This window comes from Symphodus melops, assembly GCF_947650265.1.
Source record: "Symphodus melops genome assembly, chromosome: 13".
Classification (NCBI taxonomy): Eukaryota; Metazoa; Chordata; class Actinopteri; order Labriformes; family Labridae; genus Symphodus; species Symphodus melops.
The window spans coordinates 7,881,200-7,907,491 of record NC_136703.1 but is presented as its reverse complement, the minus strand read 5'-3'; the positions used below and the strand labels follow the sequence as shown (position 1 = coordinate 7,907,491).

General features: G+C 40.4%; 2 protein-coding genes across 2 annotated transcripts; both read right to left on the bottom strand.

Annotated features, from left to right (window-relative positions):
• Positions 1 to 568: 568 nt before the first annotated feature.
• On the bottom strand, positions 569 to 14,146 carry LOC306833685 (transketolase-like). Its single transcript, XM_079359130.1, has 14 exons — positions 13,793 to 14,146; positions 12,830 to 12,947; positions 12,300 to 12,413; positions 11,342 to 11,439; positions 7,593 to 7,784; positions 6,600 to 6,718; positions 5,470 to 5,666; positions 5,102 to 5,266; positions 4,423 to 4,579; positions 3,500 to 3,630; positions 3,142 to 3,225; positions 2,788 to 2,881; positions 2,543 to 2,665; positions 569 to 997 (listed from the first exon to the last, which is right to left on the bottom strand). The coding sequence occupies exons 1-14, from the start codon at positions 13,897 to 13,899 to the stop codon at positions 810 to 812; spliced, it is 1,887 nt and encodes a 628-aa protein (XP_079215256.1). The 5' UTR covers positions 13,900 to 14,146; the 3' UTR covers positions 569 to 809.
• An 809-nt stretch (positions 14,147 to 14,955) lies between these two features.
• dcp1a (decapping mRNA 1A) lies at positions 14,956 to 26,004 on the bottom strand. The gene is made up of 9 exons (XM_079360546.1): positions 25,777 to 26,004; positions 25,427 to 25,467; positions 24,775 to 24,902; positions 21,320 to 21,386; positions 21,034 to 21,157; positions 20,558 to 20,653; positions 19,333 to 19,845; positions 18,948 to 19,169; positions 14,956 to 17,903 (listed from the first exon to the last, which is right to left on the bottom strand). Exons 1-9 carry the CDS (start codon positions 25,906 to 25,908, stop codon positions 17,823 to 17,825), a joined length of 1,404 nt encoding a protein of 467 aa, XP_079216672.1. The 5' UTR covers positions 25,909 to 26,004; the 3' UTR covers positions 14,956 to 17,822.
• Positions 26,005 to 26,292: the final 288 nt, after the last annotated feature.

Here is a 26,292-nt window from a genome sequence, read left to right as displayed (position 1 = left end):
AACACCGGGGTCTCAAAACCACATTTAATGACAGTTAATGACAAAAAATAATCACATTGTTATTTCAATTTTAAAGTAATGTTATATGACCGGTTTAGGTGAACCTAAACACAACATGACAGGTAACCCCACCTCTTCCCACAACCAAGAAAACCAAAATCACAAATCCAGAGTGAACACCATAGTTTTATAAGCTTCAGCAGAGCACTGACCAAAACAACAAAAAAGTGACCTTAACATGCCCTGATCTGACTCAACTAAGATTTTTTTTTTTTAAACTCATCTCCTAAACAAAAAAAAACAAAACCAAGAGAACCCTACCCTACTTCCTCCTACTGACTGCTGTGCTCTAAATTTACAAACTAACTATCTGTCTTTGAAAAGATGCTCTTAATTTCTTAATCACATAATCCGCAAAATCAGGCCAAAACAATCACAAATGAGCTTAAGATTGAAGTGTTCAGTCTTATTCTGGCTTTGTTGGAAGTGGCTGGGGAAGTAGAGAGGAGGCTGAGATTTAATAGCTGCGATGTCGTGGTTTGACCAATCCGGCACCAGCTATTCTTGGGGGGGGGGGGGGGGGTGAGAAGCTGCACAATCAACAAGAATAATACACAAATATGACCCGGGTCCTAACAGTAATGTTTCAGATGCTTGTTTGAGGAGAAGAGCGTGACTGGGCTAGAAGTGCTTCCCCTCTGTCTGTATTGGTTGTATTTTTTTTTCTCTCTCTCTCTCTGGTGATCATCAGTTTACCAAACAGTTCTTTACCATGTTTGCTTCCACTGCTACTCATGCTGCAATCTTTTTTACTTAGCATTGGCAGAGCTACTAAGCATCTTACGGACAGCCTGAGCGATGGCATCACGATCGATGCCAAAGATCCTGAGAAGCTCATTGGGCTTTCCACTGCGCGGCACATGGGAAACTGCCAAACGCTGGACGTTGAAGCCATTCTCGTTAACTACTGCCGAGCACACAGCCTCTCCTAAACCACCTGAAAAAAATCACCAAAAAAAGTCAGTCAGTTCATCCTTAGCTTAACATGTTTCCCCTCGTAATTTTCCTTTTCATTTGAAAATCTGTCCCACTTCCGTCTTTCTAGTTTCTCTATAAGTAAACCTCTTGTGATCATGTGGGGAGTTGAGCTCCGCTATTTGATGTAGACAGACTGGACCCCTGTTCTGTTTCACTTTTACACCTTTAAAAGTCTTTTTCAACACAGGGGTTTTTATGACTCCTCCGTGGCCTCTTTGCCACCTCATCTGCAGTATGTAGGATGAAGCCACTGGCTGACCTGGGTACACAATGACATTCTTTTGACTTCAGCTTTTATTTCCTTTATTTTTGATTCCAAAAACAAAAATCTAAAAATAATGTGGTCAGGTGAAAGTGCAATGCTTTTGTTTTCTATGTACAGTTTGCAGTTCCCACATATTATGGAGACATCAAGTCATGCAAAGACTACACGTTTATTTACAACACAATAAAAATGGAGAGGCAAGAGGACAGAGGAGGCACATTTTGAAAACATATTTTGGCCATGCACATGCTGTATGTAGGTCAGTGTGAGCCCTAAGGTCAGAGCTGAAATAAAGAGACCCTGACAAGCTCTTCCTGCTTCCCCCCCATTCCTTTTAATTAAAAAAAAAATAGACTTTCTGATAAAATATATTAGAAAGAGGAAAGCTAGATCATATTTGTTGACCGGCCAGAGTTGTGAACTCTTTATTTTGTAGGATTTTTAAAATGCATCGTGCAACGAATGCTTTATAAGAACAATTTCAGAAAAATTCAGTAATTCTTAGTTTTCAGTCACATGACTGTCGCGGAGGCCTGGAGTGCAAAAAAAGAGATCGAAGGAACGTGGTGGCCTCTGCGAACACTCAGTGGAGCTACAGCCCGGGCTTGTTTATTATTCACCTCTTCAAACAACATCAGGTTACAGCAGTCAACAACCACAGAAAAACAGATATATTGATATAAACAAGGAGCTTTGGGCACCCTACATGAATATATTGCACAGGACACTATTTCAGTATCTAAAAACAGTAAAGTCCATCAACTTGAGTCAGTGATGTTTACATTTATATCGAATGGAGAATCCTTGCCCTTACACTGCCACCAGGAACAAATTAATTTGTTATTGAAGGTTACCTCACAATAGAACACTTTTCTCTGTCAGCTGTCCATTTCAGTCCGTGTTAGATGCAATATTAGGTGAAAGGCAGAAATATGTATCTCAATGTAACACTGTATTTATGGCAGGATTAGGAGAAGTCTGTTCTTTTGCTCCCTTAAAGGACAGTTAAGTGTCTAAAAGCATTAATACACATGGGATGTGTATTATGGGATTCTGAAGAAGCACAGCCTGTGTGCGCATCTTCATTTGAACAATACCTGTCCTTTATTTAAAACGTAATTAAAATACATAGATGGGAGATGATTTGGCAACTTCTCCGTGGCGTGCAGCGGAAGGGATTCTTGCCCACCTATGATCTTTTTTTTTTCTGTGATGTTTTTGGGATCACAAACTCCTTACCTTCGTAGTAATGATCCTCCACTGTGATGATGCGTCCTCTGGTGGCTCTGGCATTGGCAATGATGGTCTTGGAGTCCAAGGGTTTGATGGTGAATGGATCAATCACACGGATGTTAATTCTTTCTAAAGGGAGGAGAGAGGAAGGTGGAGGATGTAGCTCAGTCTAACGGATTTATATCAAACATTGCTAACTTTCATGCTGACACTGGTTGGTTGGCTAGTTATGTTTTGTTTTTTCTTCGTACCTTTCTTCAGCAGTTCAGCAGCAGCGAGGGCCTCGTGGAGGGTCACTCCTGCTCCGATCACTGTCACATGGTCGTCATTGGTTTTAGACACAACCTGAGTGAGAAGGAAACATGTATTTGTAAATACCCAAAGGAAACATGCACACATTTCAGTCAAGCAAGTTTGTACTGATACCATCATGACAAGGTGGGATAAAAAACGTTCTTAAAAATCTGGAGAGATTGAAGGAGTTGGAAGAGTATATTGAAAAGGTGTGGTTTCACGAACTGCATGATCCGCACTTTCCACTGATCACAGCACTGAAATGCAAAAGGTTGTGCTTGTTACGACACAGGGTGGTAACTGGAACAAACCTTAGCCTGACCAACATGGAAGTCCTCACTGCAGTTGTAGATGATGTTGTTCTCTGGGCGGCTTGTTCGGATGAAACACAGACCCTTAAAAGAGACAAAATAAATTACATTGGTCTATAGTGTTTGAGGAAAACTGAAGAGAATACACTCCTTTTCATCTCAAACATTTGTTATGTAGAGTACTTTGTGCTACATCATTGTATGAAAAGTTAAATACTAATAAAGTTTGCTTGATTGAAAACGATAGAGTTGTGATAAAATTCTCTTTTTCTTCTTTTCAGGATTTCCACATTTTGATACTTCATCCTTTTTTTAAAAAACATAAAAAAAAAAAAAAAAGATTGATGATTTTGGGTACCTTTGTATTGGCGGCCAGCTCCACAGCTTTCTCAGTGGAGACGCCATCACTAGGGTAGAAGATAGTTGCCGTGGGAATGGCTCTAAACATGGCCAGATCCTCTAGACCCATCTGAGAGGGCCCATCCTCACCTTCATTAACACACACAAAACGTCAGGTACAGTTAGACTCCTGTTTGCTGTTGACTGAAACTATTACTGGCAGACTGGCATGCAATCATTGTGAAAAGGGGGGCATGCAGTATACCTGAAGAGGTGGAGGATAAGGAGAAGGGGGAGGAGGAGGTTAAGAATAATCAGGCCGCTCTGTCCTCACCTCCACAGAGATACAGAGAGGGAAGAAAGAGAGGAGGAAAAGTGCTGATACCAGGACAGGAGTGTGGACATACACACGACAGATGAGGTGAGAAGATGGAGAGGGAAAAAGGGAAATAAAAATCAAGAGATGCTGAGGAGACCTTCTTTCCATTGCAGGGAAATTAAAGAATTAGCAACAGAAATATCTTCCCAAGACTGGTTGTTCAAAATTGTTCATACGATTCTCTGTCAGTAAGCTGAAACATTTTAAAAAAGGAAATTTACCAAACTGAAAGGAAGTGAGAGAATAGGTGTGTAAACATTATTTTATATTACTGAGGCCACAAGTGGTTGAGTGGTGTAGACAAGGAAAGTATATCACTTCAATACTGAGTTTGGAATAGTGATGAGCTATGATATTAGTTAAGCTACTCAAGCATCATAGCACAGCTTAAAACAGCAGCTATATGCTAAGAAAATCTAATTCCAAAACATGCCATTTCTAATTTAAAGAACCTTATATCTATAAGTTCTTGTTGGAGAAATAATCAGGAGATGTGGAGGAAAACTAAACGGTCAAATGAAAGTTCATTCAGGGCAAAATTGCATACAGAGGTAGGAACACACCGATAGAGACACCACAATGTGAGCCACAGAGGTTGATGTTGCTCTCAGAGATGGCAGCCATACGGAGCTGGTCGTAGGCTCGGCTGAAGAAGGTGGCAAAGGTGCTGGCAAACACCACGTTACGGTCTCGCACTGCACAACCTATTGCCACGCTCACCTGCGGGAGCGAGAAATGAGAATGTGAAGAGAAAGAGGAGGGACACAGCATCACACAAAAGAAGGGTTCAATCATAGCATTCGTTCCGTCTTATTTGTCTTTATACTTTATACATGCATGTTTTCCAAACTTGCCGGTGAAGCACATCAAAGCTGAGGCCACAAATGGGGGAGGGGCCATAAAAGAGTGATAGGGCTCTTCATGAAAAATATGTTTTTTGTTTCAATTCAAGTTGGTGACCTCGTGGTTAGTGCTCGCATCGCACGTACAGAGGCCCCCACATGTTGTTGCCAACTCTCTCCCTCCCCAGTTTCTGACTCCATCCACAGTCTTATTTCTAATATGCTCAGCACATGTAAACGCACATCGTCAGGAGACAACAATGAGTTATAATTCTGATGTTTTCAATTTTAGTGACACTTCACATTAAAACCTTTGTGTATGGCCGCGTAGTTTTGGCGCTTAATATTCCTTATATTAAAATGTTTCTTTTGATTGGAGAGCCAAATATCTCGGTCTTACCATGTTTTGTTCGGCAATGTAGCACTCCACGTAATTGTTGGGGTGTTCATTCTTAAAGAGCTCAGAAAAGGTGGAGTTCTTGGTGTCTCCATCCAGAGCCACCACATGATCATTGTAGCGGCCCAGCTTGGCCAGGGCCATACCATATGCCTTTCTTGTAGCAATCTGGTTACACCGAAACAAACAGATATTTAGTCAATACACACAGATTATTAGGCAATATTAATTAGATACACTGCTTGCTGAAAGATTATTGTTTTCTATCTAGTAAGAATGAAGTTGCATTTGCTAATAATTCACATAATTCTAAATTCCCCATGAGTTGATATCAGCATAGGAAATGACCTATGGCATATAAGTTAGCATACCTTGTCTCCAGGTTTGTAGTTTGGTGTACTCGGCATGCGGATGTTGCGGAGGTTGACAGGTGATGCGTCCTCGATTGGAGGAGCAGGATGGAGACGCTTGTTGCATGTGATGATGCGGTTCTGCAGCTCCTTGATCACACTGTCAGCCATGTCTTTGGGCAGGGGTTTACCATGCCAGCCCATCTTATCCTCAGCCGCTGAAACACACACATACACACACAAAGTAAAGGCGATGCTTTAATTTTTTTAAGAGTTGCTGCATAAATTGCACATTTCTTAAAATTTAATGTCGGCGCGTCAAAGCAGCTTGAGTTGACAGACTGATACATTCAATGTTTGTGTTATTTGAGGAATTAGACTCGCCTACATCGGCTCTTAAGAACCAAATTCCTAGTAACAAATGTATTAAATAAACCATGGCCGGCTGTGGCATTATATCATAATAACAGTCCAGTTCAGTGGATCACAATATGGTATTTCGAAGGTTAAAAGGTCAGATAAAGAGGCCACAGACTTGTACCAACACTCTCACAATCCTATATATACAAAGACATACTGCTCTCTGAGACACACACCTTTCAGTTATAACAACTGTCCGTTAGAGCTTTCTTTGGGTCTCGTTATTTCGCATTAACACGTGGTCATGCACACTCCGCTCTACTGTAAAGACAACTACAGCACAATAGGCCGCTGCTGTGAGTGTATCCTGCACATAGTAAGGGATTACTAAACTAGGGTTGACAAATCACTGAAGCGCTGCCTGGATTAGGGGGAGTTAGGGCCCTTTACAGTGATTTGGGGCCACTGAGACAGTTGAAAAACCTTCAGTCTTTATTATGTCAAGGTAAAATGGTGACAACTGACTGAAGTGTTTTTCTGGCAAAATTTTAGAAAAAAATCACTGGTACTAAACATGGTGTGTTATTTAACATATTTGAATTTGGGTTTGAATCTTGGAATATCTCACATGACTTGAAATTTGATGTCCCAACCTGAAAGAGAGACTCTTTGAGGCAGCGGAATGATTGGAGATAATAAACTATGGAGATATGGTTGATTAAAAAAAAGTTAGACATTACAGGATACAACTGTATCTCGAGTATCACTGTGTGTTTCAGGGATTATTTTACCTGGGATACCCTTGCCCTTGACAGTCTTGGCGATGATGGCAAGTGGCTGATGGCAGGTCTGACTCAGCACCTTACACAGCTCTTCAACACTGTGGCCGTCCACAATGATGGCGTGCCAGCTGAGAAAACAAAGCAGATCCAACATTATCTTCATATAGTCCTGCAGGTTGCTATAAGGTCTGAGTCCCTGAATGAATATAATCCCTACCATACCATCATTCACCGTACTTGTAATGACACTGCAGCATATCCTAGTCAAATATTAGCATTTTAGCTCATACAAGATAAGTGTAATAGAGTATTGTGAGATGACATACAGCAGGTTAAATTTGACCAAAACTCGCTCAACGTTTACACAACCTGACATAAACTGTCACATTATAGTTTCCTTGTCATCAGTTTCAAAAGATGTTCAGTACTAAGGATCAGGTTTTACTCACTGTTTTTCTGGTACATCCTCACAGAAGAATTGGTGAACACATTAATTACTTCCAAAATGTATGAAAAAAAAGCGTGAAATGCAAATTTAATTTCCAGGTTTTTTTTTTAACCAGCCAGTTTAAAACTCAATATATTGTTCACAATTTATGATGGGAACACGTTGATCAGAATTGTTCGTGTCAGAGCATGCAACACAGGCTCCGGTGATATAAACGCATTGACTGCTGCATCACGCAGGCCTTGCTGCATGTTCATTCAACTCTTAGATAATCCAGAACGCAGGTCTTCAACCCGCCCAAAACAGCACGCCATTCCACTGTTCATTTTTCTTTTCACTCGCTTTTAGTAGCTGATCTCATAAATTTAAATCACTTACAAAATAGTATTAATAACAGCCTCTTAAAACCTCGACCAGGTCTTCACTTCCTCCCACTTACTACTTTCTGCAAATAAAAGGGGCAGAGGCTGATGCTGTATGGAGTCATTGACATGGCAACGTTTGGGAATCCCTGTGCTAAATAAAAAGCACAGGGAGGAATTCATTCCACCCACCCAAAGGCCTCACAGCGTCGCTGGTACTTCTCCACATGGTGCTGGAGTGGCGCCGGGTCACTCTGACCAAGACGGTTGATGTCCAAGATGGCCACCAGGTTGTCCAGCTGGTAATATGAAGCGAAGGCCATGGCCTCCCACACTGATCCCTCCGACATCTCTCCATCCCCGAGCAAGCAGAACACTCGATAGCTACAACGGGAAGAGGAAAAAAGTCAAGGTGGAAGTAAATTTTACAGATCAGACAGATACTTTTTGAGATTTTCCCACTTGGCAAATCGTTTTAGACTGATTACTCCTATTAGTCTCAGAGATACAGCTGACATTCACACCTAACAGAAACATGAAAACACAGACTGCCTCACTACCCTGCCCACCCAGGCTCAGTGCTTCCATGACATAATGACTCCTGACAGCTTTCCACTCAAATAGACACATTCTCATTAAAGCTGGAAGATAGGCTGAGACACTAGAATTACACCCCACATTCCAACCAAGGACAAAGAAAAACACCCAGTGCAGGAAAAAAGAGAGGAGGAAACAACAGAAAGAAAAGGGGAAGAAAAGACAGAAAAAAGATTTATTCCAAGAGGTGAGAATGAGAGAGAAGAGAGGAAGATAAATGAGACTCGAGCGTGAAAGGAAAAAAGATACCATTTATTTGAAGGAGCCTCGTAGTTGTACAAATGACTCTTAAATCAAATCAAGTTGAAATCAATCGTATTACAACAAAGGTTCATAATGTTTAACATAATTAAAGGGTGGTTATATGTTCCCTTTGTTACCAGTCCAAGTAAAAAGGCTTCATTTAAAAAGATGAATTAAAAGGTGCAGTTTGAGTTTCCTCTTTACTCTATTTTTTAGTAAACTAAATTTCCAAACCAATTTCAACATTTTCACAGCTTTTACACCTGACTCTCACCTGCTTCTATCCCACTCTCACACTCTCTTTTGTTTATCGTGGGAGAACTGAGCTTCAGCTTGGCCTGTTAGGATTTTAAAACTGAGTTGGTAAAGGAATTTGATGTTGACCCAGAACCAAAGCAACTGAGGGGAACATTGTTGGCAGGTTGTTGAGCAGTGAACGATTGTGTCAGGATTGCGGTGGAATCGATCATATAGGGCTTATAGTTCATTTATTTCCTGTTTGCTCAGTTCAGATTTGAGTTGATATTGTGTATCTTTTGGTCTTTGGGTAATTCTTTCTGAACCTTTTTGAAGATTATTAAAAAAAAAAAAATACAAAGAGATTTCCTTTTATTCATTTTCTAAAGCAAAACTGTCTTTTGTGGAATAAGATTTGTTTTTTCATATTCTATGAATGGATGATTTTTTTGCCAACTGGACAAGAGCACCAAATGGACTGGGGTGCATCAGAAGTCTATGATATTTGGCTCTATGACTATGAGGAAAAAACCCTGCATGTGTCTCATCCATACTTACATTTCAAGAGTCACAGAAGCATGAATGATTACCAGTGTCACATACTGCGTCTTATGGATAAGTGTGTTTGACAGGTTCATTCATGTATTGTATTTTAATCAACCACACCCTCACATAATATGAAGAATCTGTTTCTCTGTCTGACAATTTCTCACAACAGTTTGACCATTAAAAAATGAAATGCTTTATACTCTATTAACAACTCTATGCAGGGGCCTTTTGCAGAACCCCATCTGAATCTGAGGTGTAGATGTGTGTGTTTGTGCTTCTGTGAGGAGGTAAATTAAGTTGCCATTCAATAGTGTTTGTCTCAAATTATGAAGCCAGTGATGCAGCCTCAAATGAGCGTTGAGCCGTTATTTTGCAGCAAACTAGCGTGACAAGTTGCTTCGAGTATGGCAGGACGAAACACATACAGCCTTGTGCATTCACACAGAATCACACACAGTATACACAGTCTACACAATCACGCACTGCTGGTACACAACATAACTGACTGTGTATAAAAATGCACAAAATGTGATGTTTACCATTTTTTTTGGTTGTGGCAGGGGAGCGAGAGTGGGAGGAACTGTGCTACTGCATGTGTGATTATTAGAGCAGAAACAATCGAGTGCACGGAGAAGGCAGAGTGAGAGATATATCAACGGCAGCCATCTCAGAATACAAGTGCTGCATGCCATGACCGCATGCTTCACTGCAACTGAAACCTGTCATTTCTGCATTTCTACATTTAAAAAAAAAAAGTCTCCTTGAAATTCAGAGATAGGCTCTGATACTATGGCATTATTAGCTTTCTTTGACACTTGAGAAGAATGCAATGTTTCTTTTGACAAGGATCCTCTATATAGGCGTACAGTTTATCTGAAGTCCATGCATGTCCTTCTAGTTTATAACGACAAAGGAAAAAGGGCTAATAGGCTAATCTGCAACCTTGCAAACAGTCAGCTAAGTAGTAAATGACATCTGGGCTTTTCAGAGACCTGCACGACGAAGCAGGTTAAACATACCCAGGGTGTCTTTGGCTTCACTAACACTGACATCAGAGATCTCACTAAGCTGTCTCACTAAGCTGGTTATCAACCCAGAGTTTCTAAGAGCACGTTCGCTATTCTGCAGTGTGCAGGTCATATTTGACAAACTCAACATAAACTATTCTGCTATAAAAAACATATGTAGAGGTTAAATACACTGCTGCATCAAACAAATGCTGGAAGAACATGCACAAATAACAATCAGTGAGTGGAAATGTGCAAATTAAGGCTTTTGATAGCCTTTCACTTTATCAACACTTGTGACCAAAAGATCTAAACACTGTACATAACCAGTTTTTTCCATTTAATCAATTACTTTTAATATGTGGGGAGTCTGACAGTATATTAAGGCTGCAGCCCTGATGCTATATGTCTGTCTGAGGCTTGTATAAATATATGTAAAGTCATCACTGAAAGCAAGGTAGCCTACACTTGATTTTCCATCTTACACATACAAAACCTAGAAGCTGTAAGTACTTTGTTTAGTCTCTGTTGTGCATGATAACTATAAACATTATTAATATATTTCACAATCATATAGTTTATATCAAACATCACACGGGAAAATATTGTTGGTCTTGCTTCTAACTCCCCAGTTACAATCAGCTCACAGAGCTCAACAATTAAGAGATCTGATTGGTCTTTAGGCAGAGTTTCAAACAGGTTGAACTCTTTTCCAGAAAATGACTTACTCGGGAGCAGGTTAGCTGTTCAGCTTGAGTGACCATGGCAATCTACACCCAGCTGGGGATTAATCAAGTTTTTTAAAGTGATCCAGAGTTAACTCTTAATTTACCTCGCTAACCCCAAAAAAACCTCCTTCATTGTACAGGCCCCGGATCTGGTAATATTTTGTGATTTAAATATTATACCACTATATATATATTAAACAGCTGCAGATAAGACGGAGATGTCAAGCTGTGCATTAAAAAAAAAATTTCAACTGACATATTTCTGGTGCTATTTCCATTCTCAGATTACCTAGAAGATACGCTTCCACATCCTGATCCAAGGGCAAAACTGATTAGAGGTCAGTTCTTATGGAACCCTGAGCTTCTTTTCCTTAATGACAACCTGGGAAAGACCAGGCATGTTAGTCCTGGTTTGATGCAACGCTACAGGCTTAAATGTCCCATGTCAGCATGACCCACTGCAGCTTATATTTTGTCATACAAAATTCATAAAGGTAAACTGGGCTGTTAAGTATATTTCATATGTTGAGACTCTGTGTGGATGTTGTTTTCTTTATTTGTGTGTGTTTGTGTTTGCTACCTGGCCTTATCAAAGTATTTCCCAGTGTAGGCCATTCCACAGGCAGCTCCAAGCCCCTGACCCAGAGATCCGGTGGCAACATCCACAAACTGCTGCTTCTGTTAGCAAGCACACAAAAAAAAACATTCATCCAACAACACACTTTAGGAGAGATCAGGTTTGCAAAATCAGACAGTTTGTAATATAGTGTGTGATGGATGTAGGACAAAACAATGACACTGATGTTGTCTGGACAGCTGATATAACATGTGCCTAGCAGTGTTTCAGTGAACATAGGGTCTTTATACGGTGATGTTTGCAGCAAAGGAGAAAGGCGCTGCGGACAGAGCATCTCTGTCACACAGGAACATCTTTGTCACTCTGTCCCTGCCTGCAACCCATTTGTCTGTTATCTGTGTGTGTGTGTTGTTGTGACAATTTTTGTACAGGATATACTGTACACACAGTGTAATCTTTTACAAACTGTGATTTAAATGGCTCTATGTATCCAATGTTTTAAAGGGTAGGTCTATAGGGCTAACATCACAGAAAAGCTTGAAACTCTTTTTGTATTGTTTGCTTTTTACCCTTTTCACCTTCTTGACATTTAGTGACATTATAATTAAACTCATTTTGGTGATCTTATTTCCAGGTTGAGAACAACAGTTGGAAATCTTAAAGAAAAAAATACATTCACTGTTAATTGTGAACAATATTCCGAGTTTCTCTAGGAATAATGATCTTCTATCGTAAATTGCCGAAGTGCTCGACAACTGACATTTTCTCATGAGGCATTATGATTTGAAAACATTCTCAGATGCAAGGAGAATGTTTTCCACACAGTCTACATAAGTTCTTTGCAAACAGAATATGATAGGCAACTACTTTAAAAGCTGAAGATACCAATATAAAAAATACATTTATAATGTTTGAAGACCATCAAATGCAGAACCTTCTGCAGGTCTGAATGCCACCTCACCGGCACAGGGTGTCCCTCTAGGATGGAGTCGACCTTGCGGAGGTTCAGGAGCTCGTTCTCTTTGAGGAAGCCTGTCTCTGCCCACACAGCGTACAGCACAGGAGCTGCATGACCCTAAGGAAGCAGAGGTGACAGATCAAATGATTTGCCAGGACTCAAATCCTCATTTATAAAATGTGACCTATAAAAACACGTTTAATGTCTCTCAATTATCAGGATTTTTTTAAAGTGGAAAAATACCCCTCCTGTTAAATTAAGTATTTGACAACAGAAATCAAACATTTCAAGTATGTACATGTTGAGCTAGGCATGAGTTTGGACAAAGAAATGCCTTAGAGTTGAAATTGGCAAAATATGACATCTAACGATCAATAGCGTCTTAAATATGTAATAAAAGAAACATTAAAGGCAGATCATAGGTCTGATATTGACCTGTTTCCTGTCCGCATTGTCTCAGTGCATGCACCAGCGCAACACATGGCAAGGCAAGGCAAGTTTATTGTCGATCTTGTCGTTCTACCAGGTATTACCTTGGACAGGATGAAGCGATCATTGTTGGGGTTACGGGGATCTTCAGGTCTATACTTCATGGAGTGAAAGAACAGCACTGACATGATCTCTGCCACACTGCAACATGACGTCGGATGACTGAGAGGAAAGAGAGAGAGAGAGAGAGGATTAGATTAAAAACTCTTTATATTTGATTATTATTATACTGTTCCAAACAACGTTGCAACACGTTTGATCTTTACTGCAGTGTATTCTTTTACGTATTTTAATCATCATTACGTCAATAACTTAACAAGCTGCAACGCAAAAGGCTGTTGGGTGGCTGAAGCACATACAAATACAAATGTTCTTCCATTCACACACCACGAGTTGCACCATAGGGATCCTGCACAGACCCTGCGCTCATCCTCTGACATAACCCAGCAGAGAGAACGTAAAGGGTTAAAGGGGAGTAGAACACCTTTGCACCTGCGGCAGGAGTCAATGCCTGGCCTTTATTTTATTCATTGAACCATCTTTTGTGGTAGAAAAGGGCTGATGTACAAGTATAACATGTATGAATAATATACAACATTAAATTATTCCTCGCACATATTAAACACGGGCGCAAAGTGACAAGCAGTCGCGGACATTATACTGTACTTTGTGTACTCTTAACTTTGCACCCTAGCCTACATTACACATTTCTAGAAAACACGTAAATCGTGCGTAAATCCCATGTTGGCTGTTCTTACTGTTTTCTCCCCAATAAAATATCTCAGTTTACCTTTAGCACACGCTATTATGGGCTCATTGATTTTCTGCAGTATAATAATTCTACAGCCCAGTTATATAATGCTGCTTTGGTTTCAGTCCTCCAAAAATATTTTTTTAATCTGTTTAATTTGAACAACTTTCCAAGGTCACCAACCACCGTTTTGTTTAATATTAGTCTATATAGCTATATAATTTCACCAACTAGGCATCACCCCTCCTCTTCTTACCCACTGCCCGCTGCAGTTGTCGCCTTAATGGACTCGATACGCAGTCGGGTGGCGATGTTCCTCAGCGCCTGCACTGTCTGCTGGTCCGGTTTGTGGTAGTCCTCCATCTGTCCGATGCGCCGTAGACGAGCAACGAAGAGTCGGTTCAATGGTTTAAAGCGTTAAAAGTCCCAGGTATGCAACCACGAGAATTTATGCGATGCGTGGCCAAGTGACGATGACAGAGGTTAAAAAGGCGGTGGTATTAGATATGACGATGAAGGAGGAGATGGAGGGAGGGGGCGTGTATGGAAGCAAAGTCTAGGAATATGGCTCGGGCAAAAAAAAAAGGAAAAAAAGAAAGAAAGCCTATGGGTACCTACTCCATGTCACGCATGAGCACAGCCAATCGTAGAAAGGCTCGGGGATAAGGCCGCACGCACTTTAGCGCACGCTCAAACACACTTAGGCTCTCAAGTTCAACCTCAACAGATCGAAATTGAATCTGACGGCATAAGTCAAGAGGAGCCTACTTGAGAAGACAAAGTTCAGCTGTAGAAAAAGCATACATAGGGAAACGTGCAGTGCTGAATTAAGGCTTCAATAGGCATATGCCTGCGTTTTTAATTCTTGTATGAGGCTCCATTTAAAAAAAAAAAAAACATCCAAATATTTATGTGAATAGATGGTGGCTAGACAGATAGACTGACGCATCTAGATGAAGAAAACTGTAAAAAAAACAACAACATATAGACAATATAGTGCAGCTTCTGGCTAACTCTATTCGGTGTGAAGGACAAAGGCTCACAATAACTAACAGGCTATAATGTGACTTTAATTACACTATTATAGACCTGATTGGCAGCAGTGACAGCCCACTTCCATTTGCCTTTTGTATGACCCAGTTTTAAATATTTATTTAAGGGGACAACGTTTTTTAAGAACTTTTTTTTTCTGGGGCAGATAAACGTTTCAAGGGTTGCATCCAAAGAGAAAGTTAAGTGCGACAGTTGAACAATAAGCACCTGGTGACCTCTGGTGGTCAGAGACAGGTACTGACTAGGCTCCCTTTACTACAATAAAGAAAAACCCCTTAAAAGAAAAACGTGTCACGCAATTAGATATTCTCCAAACTTATGTAGGCTATTTTAGAAGCCTGCAAGGAAAATGATTACAATGAGATGTTTGTTTACCAACAATTTATTTGCCAGCTTTGAGTCTGAACACCATCTGGTTAAAACAAAGTTTAAAAAAACACATTCTCATTCAATCGTTGCAGCTTATTTCAGCACTGATCGAAAAAAAAAAATCAGCAATTAACAAAAATGAATGCAACCATATTTTGTAATCTTTAATTTTCACAAAGTAGCCATAATGAGTAAAATTATAAACAGCAGGAACTTTTTAAAACATGATGAATGTAGCTTTCAAAACCTACCCCAAATCATATATCTAGCCATTAAGTTACATGAAATAATTAGTTAAAGGAAGTTATATGCATAAACATGTCTGGGATTAAAATCTCAGTATTTCAATCATTTACGCTCGCTTGTCACCGTAACCTCACTCAGGCTTTGAGTGTTGGTAGGCTCTTCTCTGAAATTAAAACAGGGCAAGTACCAGTGAGTGCAGACATCAGTTGAGTGGCTGACTTCCTTTTTTTGCTTTACAAATTCAAATAAAGGAAACAATATGAAGAAAAGAAGACATAGCTGGCACTAAAATGCATGCAGATCTGAGTTTAAATTAACCTGAAAGTCACAATATAAAAAAAACAGGCTAACACGGCTACTAAATTCAAATAGCAGAAGCAACATAAAAATCAAAATAAACTCACAAAATCAAAATAAAGGTATAAAGTATGAAATGAATATTACTTCTTTGTGTTTCCTGTACATGTTTCTTTAGTGAAGATGAAAAAATATTTTTATGTTTTCCAAATACCCTTCCTGAAGTCATCTGAGCTCATAGAGATCTTTTGTATGAGCATATATATATTTGAACGATAAGAAACCTAATTATCAATGAGCTGACTGATGTTTGAGATTATTGGAGCAAATCTAAGAAAATCTTTTCATAATTTATAATTCATTTTAGACTTCATTAACGGTCTTGCTTAACACTTTGTGAAAACACACTGCATGAACACTGTCTTTTATCTGGACCTAAAGTCAAAACGTTTGAAACAGCGCTGCATTTCAAATGAGTTGAATTAAAAAATCCATTAGCTGCCTGCTGTGTTTGAAAATCACACATGCCGAAAAATAAGATTTTTTCCCCTTAAATATTTAAAAGTGCTACCAGATGTAAATAAAACACACATTCTAAATTAAACTAACATCAGCAGTCAAAGTGTCATGATTAGGAGACAGATGTGCTTCTGTGTTCCTGCAGCAAAAAAACAGCAAATTACTAAATTGTCTTTGTGTGCAAATCTATGAATATAGACTTGAAGGTCATATATTATCGATCCTCCTTTTCAACATGTTTAAATAAGTCTCAGAGCTGCCCACTACATGTCTGTTAAGTTTCTTGTCTTAAATCCACTCTGCTCCTGTATTCGATCATGTCTATAAACCCCTCTATTTCAGCCCTGCTCAGAACAGGATGTCTCTATGTCTGTAGCTTTAAATGCAAATGAGCTGTCTGACCATGCCCCTCTCTGAAAGAGGATGTGGCTCTGGCTTTCTTGTATCACTCCCTTTTGTTTATGGTGAGAAGGCAGACACAGACAGCGGAACAAACACTTAGCTGTGGGGGTGTCACCCACTTGGTGGAGGGATTACTGCCCTTTGTGACATCACAAAGGGAAATCTCTTTACAGCTTGTTTGAGAACACGTTTTCTAAAAGGTGGAGCAGGCATACAATGGAGAGGATGGACTTCTCTCATAATAGACAAGCTAGAGACACAAAATACGGTAAAGTGTATTTCGCATATAACGTCACCTTTAACAGTGGTCTTAAAAAATACTTTGAGAAATAAGAGTTAAGGTTGGCTTACTGATATAAACTCAGTTGGTATGAAACATAACCATATCAGTATCCCATATTTTATAGTAAAACACAGTTAATATAACTTTTTGATGAATTTTGCTCGTATTTAAATTGTGAGTTAGTTGCAGAATCCCAGATGATGAGATAAACTAAGCATTACTGAATAGTCCTCAAATATCACATAAAGCTGAAATACCTAAAGACGTTGCCACAGTCAGATATTGCACTTTCTCCCTTAAAAAAGAAAAGAAAATATTGTAAGCTGAGCAGCTGGAGGAATGACACAGACCAAGAAAAAGAACAACTTACTTAATATAAAAAGGCAGTCAGGAGAAACTGAGACCACAGTTTTGATCTCTACGCTGCAAGTGCTTAAAAAAATAATGGAAATTCTACGTCGTCCTTGTATGTAGTTTGAAAAATCGCCCAATAATCCAAACTCAAAATGCCACACATTTGCCAATCATCGGTAAAGGAAAAATGAGCATGCTGCTTGTCTGTAAAAACAAATGTCCCCAGCACTGAGAGAACTATGGGAGCACATTTATGTTATCTCTGCATGAAATCCAAAAACCTCAGTTGAGTGAGAAAGAGGAGTTTCTAAATCAAATACTGTTCAACAAAAGAATGACTGTCCCAGGATGAAGAAGCTCAACTGTGATCCCATCCTCAACTGAACCAGCAACAGTTAAACTGATATGGCTGAAAGTTTGATCATTGTTACGAAGAAAGAAAAAACAAGAAACATCTTCATGTCTGCACAGGGACGTTTTACCTCATCCGTCTCTTCAACATATTCAATCCATGCTATTGAGTGTCCAGGACTGCGTCAGTGTTCAGGTGAGAGTTGAACTATCTCAATCAGGAGTATACTAGTGTGATATGGTGGCAATGCACGCCATAACAGCTGTCAGAACCCAAGTTATTTGTAAAGAGTTGATGAGTGCATAAACAAACGTGTATTTGTATTAATGTCCATTCACTTCTTGATTCCTCGCAGGTTTTGAAATGGGCTTCAAGGAAAAGAAACAGTCGGGACATGATGGTTCATGATGGCTATACTTTCATGTTGCTGAAGTTCTTCGTCAGGGTCTGCAGGTAAGCATCGTGAATGGCACCAAGGAAATCTGCATCATTCTAGACAGGAAGAAAGTGAACACGACAGTCAGAACAAAGTCCTTGTGACAGCCTGTTTCTACACACAGGTGGAGGGTGGGAGGGCCGGCATTTTAGTTTGACAGAACTCAGTCTTAAAATGACCACAATCCACAGAACCAACTGTGATGAAAGTGGAGAAGACTTAAGGAAACACAGGTCAGTGAGACATGATGTTTTAGCTGCTCCAGCTGCTCTGCTGACGACTGTGAGCAAAGTCTAATGACCCCAACGGAATGACACACACAAAAAACCCTGCATATTGTGCAGGAAGCATGCATTGTAAATTCAAACGCATGTTGCATTGTATTTTGGGTCAAACATAAGACTTGTACTGAAATACAAGTTGAGAGAGACCCTGAGCTTAATGAAGCAGAAAAATATTCAGGAAAGGCCTTGAGCTAAACGCTGAGCTCCAAATTGCTCCTGCTGCTACACCACAGCATGTGAATGTGCACTGCTGGGCACATTATGCAACAGTCTGTGGATGAGGTGTGAACAGGTTAATGTGACATGTAGTGTAAAAAGCCTTTTAGGAAGTCAGAAAACTAGAAAAATGCTAAACATTCCAAGTCCATTTACCACATGGATCATGAGAATAGATAACTTCCTATTGAGTTTCTGATATGTGAAAGTGCAGTAGGTACTGAGTTGTCTGTAAATTACCCTTGGGAACAAGGATATCTGGCATAGAATGAACACTTTACTTTCTAATTACCTCTAATATTGGAGCGGAGGCAGAGAGACAGACCTTTTAAAAAGCAGGCCTTAATCAACACAGACACTCCAAAACAATCTACCATCAGCAGAGGAACCAACCTCAGAGACTCAGCCTCGTTTTCATCAGCACTTTGGCATATCAGGCAAATGGAAAAAACAGCCACAAAACATCACTAATGAGAGAGCACATCTATGTTTGTATCTCAACTGTTTGTATTTGATGCTACTCTGTTAATATGACACTTTTTCTTTTAAACTTGAATTGTATAGTATTGTACAGCAGCTTTAGCTAAGACCACAGTGTACCTTAATTAGATGAATGAGCGTCTCCTGTAATTGTGTTTTGCTGCAAGGGGCTCTTGGAGACTCTACAACCCCCACAGAGGATGAGGAGGGCTCAGCCGGAGCAGGAGGGACCCCTGATGTTACTGACGTTGTCTTATTGATGGACTGCTGGAAAGCACTGGGGGAAAGAAGCACAGAAATCTCCGAACCCACGCAGGCCAGATCTGGACTCATGGGAACAGTCTATAGGAAGAATAAAAAAAAGAGAGAGAGGTAGAATCAAAGAAGAACATAGGACATAATAAAACCACATGCTGTAATTTCATCTCATCTTTTGAGATCTAAACGTATCAAATAGAGACAAGACTATGAATCAGGCTGCTTCTAACAAAAACACTGAACTCACAGACAACGGTTTGATTAGGTTTGAAGGCTGAGAGAAAACGTCCATCTTCTTGACGTGCTGGAGAAGAGGTTTTCCTACGGGCTCTTGGAAGCTGTTGGGAGGGAAAAGCGCACTTGGCAGAATGTTTGGTGCGAGGATTTGTTTGTGGATGTCGACGTTTACGGACGGGGCTACTGGTTTGAGCGAGCTGAGTATCTCCTTTCCCATATAGGTTGGACACGCTGCCAGTGGCACTCTGGGGAACACTGGGTTGGGGTGTAAAGCGTATTGAGCTGGGAACAGGCTGGGGGCTTGGTGTTGCTGATTTGACCTGGCATCTGGAGCTGGGAGATGGGGATTGGGGAGTGGGTTTTGATGAGCCGCAGTGGAAGTGGAGGGATTTGTGAGGTATGAAGTTGAGGCGTTGCTAGGAGCACTGGTGGTGTGCTGGACAGTGGTTGAAGAGAGATCCTTATTCAGGGATAAGCCAAAGAGTTCCTCAACTGTGATCTGCTTCACCATCGTATGAGAACTCTGGTGGGTAAAAAAAATAAATAAAAAAATCAGTGCCACACAAGAAACACACAGACAAATGATTGGGGATCCTGTTGTGGGGTTACGTGTTGACAAGAAAAAAAATCACATGCCAATTGTTCGAGCTCTGTTAATGTTCTGCTCAATCCTTCATCTCACATTAACATTACATTACAAATATCTCAAGCACACTCGAGGCAGGGATGTGTGTTGGTTGAGTGGATGTAAGTGCATTAAACCTGTCTATTTGCACACCACTTTAATAAGCGGCAGCGTTAGCTCAGGACAGATGCGCTAAAGACGGTTGTCTCGGGCATCGGTTTCCAACCCTGAGGCCCGAGCTCCCCGAGGCGCTACAGAAGATCTCTGGGGAGACTTTCCTTAGACACAATGAGAAGGTGCTCCACAGGAAAAAAAAAAAAAAGGTTGACACAGAAGTCCGGGATGCAACGCCTCGGGGGGCCATGTCCTGCCCCTGAAGTGTTTTGAAGGTAGCCCCAGATAAAATGACAAATACTGTATGAACCCGCTGCCAGTATGACACCTTCCTTGTTTCTTCCCACTCTCTCACTTGCTCAACCACAAACTCATTACACACTGTCTGGAGGCAGTCGTGTGTGCAGGCTGCTCCAAAAGTAAGTACTGAATAAACAGGAGCAGCAAGATAATCCTCGAGTGTTTCCAGCATCCATGTTCATGTTCTGTGATCTACCTTTTCAGGTTGGACTCTGCAGGGAACTTGTTCAGGTGCGTTTATAGCTGCTTTCACATTCTGCTCTGCGGGGGCATCCGTTTCACCTTCCTGACTCTGAATGACACAGACACAAGCAGAAGAAGAAAGACAGAGGTGGAAACAGTCAGACCTCTGCTACATGCTCTTACAGAAGGCCCACACACCTGAAATGACGCACCACATCACGTCATCAACTAAAGAGGGGAAAAGAACACACTGGCAAGCTGAAAAGATGACGAAGCTTGAAGACTGATTTCTCCCCGGTAGCGTGATGTAAGTGTTACCCCCCTGCCCTCGCTCACGCTGAGTCCTCCTCGGGCCTGCTTTCAGTCGCGAGTACAAAACGTGTGTGTGCGTTTTCACATGCTGCTCGCTCAGACAATTTCAGGTAATGTTGTGTTTGCAACATAGCGTTTGTTCATCTCGCATCTGCAAGTGTGCGTTTGTCTGCTCACCCTCTGGTATTCCTCCTTGGCTTTGCTGAGCAGCTCCAGGATGTCTAAGGACCGGGGCTCTGCAACACAGACGTTACTCTCCGGCGACTCTCTTCTGGCCAGGTCTGCCTCTTGTTTCACAATCCTAGTGGAGAATGAACGGGTCTAATTCAGTCTGAACACCTTACTGCGACATGCTTCTCAAATGTGAATTTGACTTGTAAAAACAACAAGACTCCAAAAGGTACTGATGAAGAAATCTCCCATCTCATCCAAACACAGACACAGTAATCACATGATTATTTACTTGACCATCAGCTGAGCGATGCGTTGACAGTCCCTCTTGTCATAGAACCAAATACTGTAGATACCCACTGCAAAAAAAACACAAATTAAGTACGTAAATGATATCTCTTATTTTAATAACAGGGTTGATCACATTAAAAAACACAACTTTGCCACACAATTATATCGCTCGACTTCCTTTGCCCGTGTCAGAGCTGCTGCCAGTGGACTGAACCGAGGGGGGTGAAAGTAGAAGAGTTTATTCATCTAGGAGAAGACAGACTTTAATTCCATAATTATCATTTAAAAACTTCAATTGTTTAAGATCTACACGTAGAAAAAATCCACACTGTACTTATCTGGTTGAACATTTTAAGATGGCGATGAATAAAAGAGAAAGGAAAGAAAAGGCGACGTCAGTGTTTCGTGCGTCATCATGCAGCCTAGTTTGGATGTTTGTTTACATTTTGTATGTTTAACTTAAGTTTTCACTGATTAAAATGTGTGTTGTTGGTGATCAGTTAACATTTGATCCTGATTATCAGCAGACATTGGGAGGGAGCAGAGAGTAATAGAATCTAAAGCCTGACATTGAGTGTCCATCTTGTCTACGTTATTTATCTTTTCCACAAGTGTTTGATCACTGCATTTCAGGGACCAAAGCATTACATGTATTTCTCGATATCTATCTCTGCAGATTGAACATAAATTCTACGAAAGATATCGACAGTCTGTATCGGATATTATGTTTCCCCAACATTGATATCGGCCCCAAACATCCCACATCGGTCACGCCCGAAGACAATCCAAGACATGAGATGTAGAAGATCTTCACTCTCTCGCCTCTGTTCAAAAGCTGTGAATCAGATTCAAACCTCCTGCTTGGAGGACTGTAGCCTCCGTATACGGGGCGCACACACTAACCGCCAGGCGCCCAAATAACTGGATAAATGATTTTAATTGCATTTCCTATTATTCTTAGTTTCACATCAGTGTATCTACATGGTCTCCTGCCCAGGTGCTACATGAAGTCAATATGAAGTTGTCCGCTCACTAGAAAGTGTCAACTACACATTTTACGTTTTGCCTAAATTATTGAATAATTCCAACTAATTCCTGAGGGGATTTCAGTGTCTTTGGAAATTCAGGGCGGGCTTTAATTGGTCAACATTGAAAATGTCATCTACGATGATAAAGTAGAAGACTTTTTGTGCGGAGTGGATTCGTAGGCTCACAACACGAAACCTTCATCATGTCACAAACGTCCATAAACAAGTCTTTGCTGAAACTAAAGGGTTGAAATTATACACTGATTCTATCATCTCCTGTGTAGCTGTGTGATGAAACACTTGTATATTTAAGGTCCACAGGGATGAGTAGGTAACCTAGCAACCGGAGTGTTTGTCTCTGTGCAGCACCTACAGCTACCAAGGGACTTATAGATGGGTGTAAACAGGTGTGTGTGTGTGTGTGTGTGTGTGTGTGTGTGTGTGTGTGTGTGTGTGTGTGTGTGTGTGTGTGTGTGTGTGTGTGTGTGTGTGTGTGTGTGTGTGTGTGTGTGTGTGTGTGTGTGTGTGTGTGTGTGTGTGTGTGTGTGTGTGAAAATAGGTCTCTCTGAACAGCACTCACTCAGTTGTTGGAAAGGCAGTGAGCTCACCAGCTTTTGAAAAGGCTGAAGCGGGACACTAAGAACCGTAAATGATCCCCATCACTCTGAAGCATGCGGCTTCACCGTGTTGGACTCTGCTTCTTTAATCAAACCTCTTTCTCTCTCTTTCGGTATCTCTCTCTCTAGCCTTTGCTCATTTTGTTTTTATTTGTACTTTTCCTGTTTCACAGAAGAGGATGGACACTTAGGAAGGTCAAGAATTAATTCTTCTTTTTAGCTTCTAACCAAAACTTCGCCCTGCGGCAAACCAGGCTGACCTTTATTGTCTCTGCTCTTCCAAAGGACAGTCAGGCAGTAGGCTGCGTGACTGAAGAGCAAATATGGACTTTGAATGAAGAAGACAAGCAGTCAAAAAGAATCACTGGAATAAAACGACCAGAGGAGGATACTGTCAGAGATAATCGCCTGTATCCCGTGTTTCCAGACTGAACTGTGAGCTGAGTTGGGAAGAGCCTCCTACAGATGCTGAAGAATATTACTGGCTAAGTCTGCTAATTATCAGTCTGCACCCGACCTGCTTTGAGGAAATAACATTCTAGCAGCAGCACTTGAGCTTATGTGAAACCGCTCCAAAATCTGCTCTGACAAAACTGCTAACAAGAGATTACATCATGTCTTCCATACCAGCCATGCTGACGGGCAAACCTAGCTCGAAGGGCGAGCAGTCTTCAGTGACATTGACCTTGGCCATGCTGTTTTTTCTCATAAGCAAACAAATGGGAAAACATTCCAACTCCTTATTTGTTGCTGTGATGAAACTTGTCTTCAGACTCGTAATAGATTACCTCTGTGGAAGCGCTGTCAGCCACTTCCTGAAGATCTGACAAAGAATATTATTTCTTCCGTTTTTCATCCGGTAACTGTTTCCATAAGGCTAGGAGCATTGACAACTCATCGGGGACACTCATGTGCAGAATCACAGCTTTTATAAGAAAGGAAAGCTCAATAAGTAATTTAAATCATCATCAAAAAAAGAATGTTGTCTCCTGTGAGTAAACACCTGTGAGTGGAAAGGGTCGCTGCCTGGTTGGCCCTGGTTCTGTGAGGTGATGACTGGACAAAGCTCTTCAGAAGAAGTCTTCTTGATAAACGCACCTCCAAGATGCCAAAACAACTTCAAGCAAAGAGGAAAAGAAATGTTCCGGAAAACCTTTGGGAGATATTTTTTCCGCATATTCAGAGGTACCTTGTGTTTTGTTTAATTTATTGTTTGTGTGTGTGAGAGTGAGTGTGTGTGTGTATCTGTGTATGTGTCTATGCGTGTGTGTGTGTGTGTCTGTGTGTGTGTGAGAGAGTGAGTGAGTGAGTGAGTGAGTGTGTGTGTGTGTGTATCTGTGTGTGTGAGTGCGTTTCTGTGTGTGTGTGTGTGTGCGTGCGAGCGAGTGAGTTTGTGTATATGTGTCTGTGCGCGTGTGTGTGTGTGTGTGTGTGTGTGCGTGTGTGCGTGTGTGTGTGTGAGATGGTGAATGTCGGCTGGAAACATTTCTTCCACTAACTCCTCTTTGATAGTCTTTTTTTGCTCTCGGTGAGCAGAAACTCTCATTCAGAAACTAAATATGAATTTAAAAAACATTGCCTTAAAAATAAACAGAGGTATAACTAAACATTTAGCAGATTCTTAAAAATCATGAGAGACTTTGGCTCACATGCAGCTCTGAACTCTTCACAAGGTGTATAATTGACGTATTTGGACGCTGGATCACAGCACAGTAATGTGAAATGATGATGTGCTCGTAAATGTGTTCTCTAAACTCAAACCACGTGTGATATCTACAGGTTAAAGACTTTTATGTAACAAGAACACTTACAGTTTCCATTCCTATAGAGCAGGAAAGGATCCTGCAGCTGAAATTCCAGGTCTTTGTTAATCGGTTCCACCAGGTTCTCCGTGCTTAGGCGGTTCATGATGGTGAAGCCATGGTAAGGCGAGGCTGACCTGAGATAACAAATAAATGTTAGTGAAAAACAAATACACATCGGCAAATATAATCATTTATTAGTTATAAAAAATACTGTTGACTGTGAAACTTATAATATCTTATGATATGATAAATTTCACTTGGAATAATGTTCTTTAGGGCTCATGATGGATTAATGTCGGATCTTAAAGGATCTCTAGATAAAGCTATTTGAACTGCTTTTTGTGAAGTGTCTTGAGATTACATTAGTTGTGAATTGGCGCATTATAAATCCAGATTGATTAACATCCGTATTAAAACCATAGACTGTAAATATTAAGGTTTAAACCAGGGATCTTATGAGCACAGAGCAACAAGCTTTATCTACATGCGACTTGTTAACTACGCTGTGAATATGTCTTAAGAATAAAAACACAGGTATGGTTTGTTTAGAAAGACTGAAGCCCAGTTTATAGTTAAATCAAATAATAATGAAAACAAACGAAATTCAAGTGAACAAATGGAATAAGTGTATTAAATTGTGGATCCTTCTCACGCTTACCTCGCATAAACAAACAGGGTCCCCTCGATTTCTGTCTTCTCCTGAAATGACACAAAAACTCAGTGTTGAAAAGTTTAATGCTGAATTGTTACTCAACATGTCAACACTAGCTAATCGACAAACTCTTGTTTGTTTGTTTTTTTACATTTTATGATCACAAAACGTTATGTTGTTATTAAAACAGAGGGTCTTTAAAACATCATTAAAAAAAATCACATACGATTCTATGCTTGAATGTTTTTAATCGAGGGACACGTATTAGCATTAGCAATATGTGTGTAGCTGTACTTGGCTTTCTTTAAAAGCCATCAAAGAAAGTTTTCGGGTGTTCTTTTTTTTGACAAACCTACCCATTCATTGGCTTTGGAGTTAAAGTTATACAGAGCCACCTGGCCGGTAACATCTAGCAGTTTGTTAATGTACGGGTCTTGTCTCTGTAAGGCTGCTAAACTCATCGTGTTTCCAGCATTTACGGTCTCCATCCTGGATTGTTGTTGTTGTTGTGGGTCTTCTTCTTCTACTTCCTCTTTCTTCTTCTTCTTGATCTTCTATGATGGCTGGCAAACAACATTTGAAACATTACCGCCCCCAACTGGTATGGAGTGTGGATCTGGCGCTATGAATTCACTACTTTTATTTATAAACAACAATGAATTCATAAACTTAAAAGTTATCTTTTTTTTTTTATCACATCCGTTGATCTAAGATAGTGGAAAAAACACACATCTTTAAAGCACATCTTTTTTCTTTTTCTTTTTAAAAAATAAATAATTTAATGTCCCAATAATTCATGTCGGCCTCTGTATCAGTTCAATTCTCTTAGCTTCATGGTTTTGCAACCTCAATGAGATTAAGAATCTCGTTTA

Coding starts and splice junctions, on each gene's coding strand:
- LOC306833685 (XM_079359130.1), bottom strand. CDS start 13,899: ATGGAGGACTACCACAAACCGGACCAGCAGACAGTGCAGGCGCTGAGG. Junction 4,580..5,101: donor ACATTGCCGAACAAAACATG/GTAAGACCGAGA, acceptor TCGCTCCCGCAG/GTGAGCGTGGCAATAGGTTG. Junction 2,882..3,141: donor TCCATGTTGGTCAGGCTAAG/GTTTGTTCCAGT, acceptor CTTCTCACTCAG/GTTGTGTCTAAAACCAATGA.
- dcp1a (XM_079360546.1), bottom strand. CDS start 25,908: ATGGAGACCGTAAATGCTGGAAACACGATGAGTTTAGCAGCCTTACAG. Junction 25,468..25,776: donor ACTCCAAAGCCAATGAATGG/GTAGGTTTGTCA, acceptor GTGTCATTTCAG/GAGAAGACAGAAATCGAGGG. Junction 20,654..21,033: donor CCAAGGAGGAATACCAGAGG/GTGAGCAGACAA, acceptor TGTGTCATTCAG/AGTCAGGAAGGTGAAACGGA.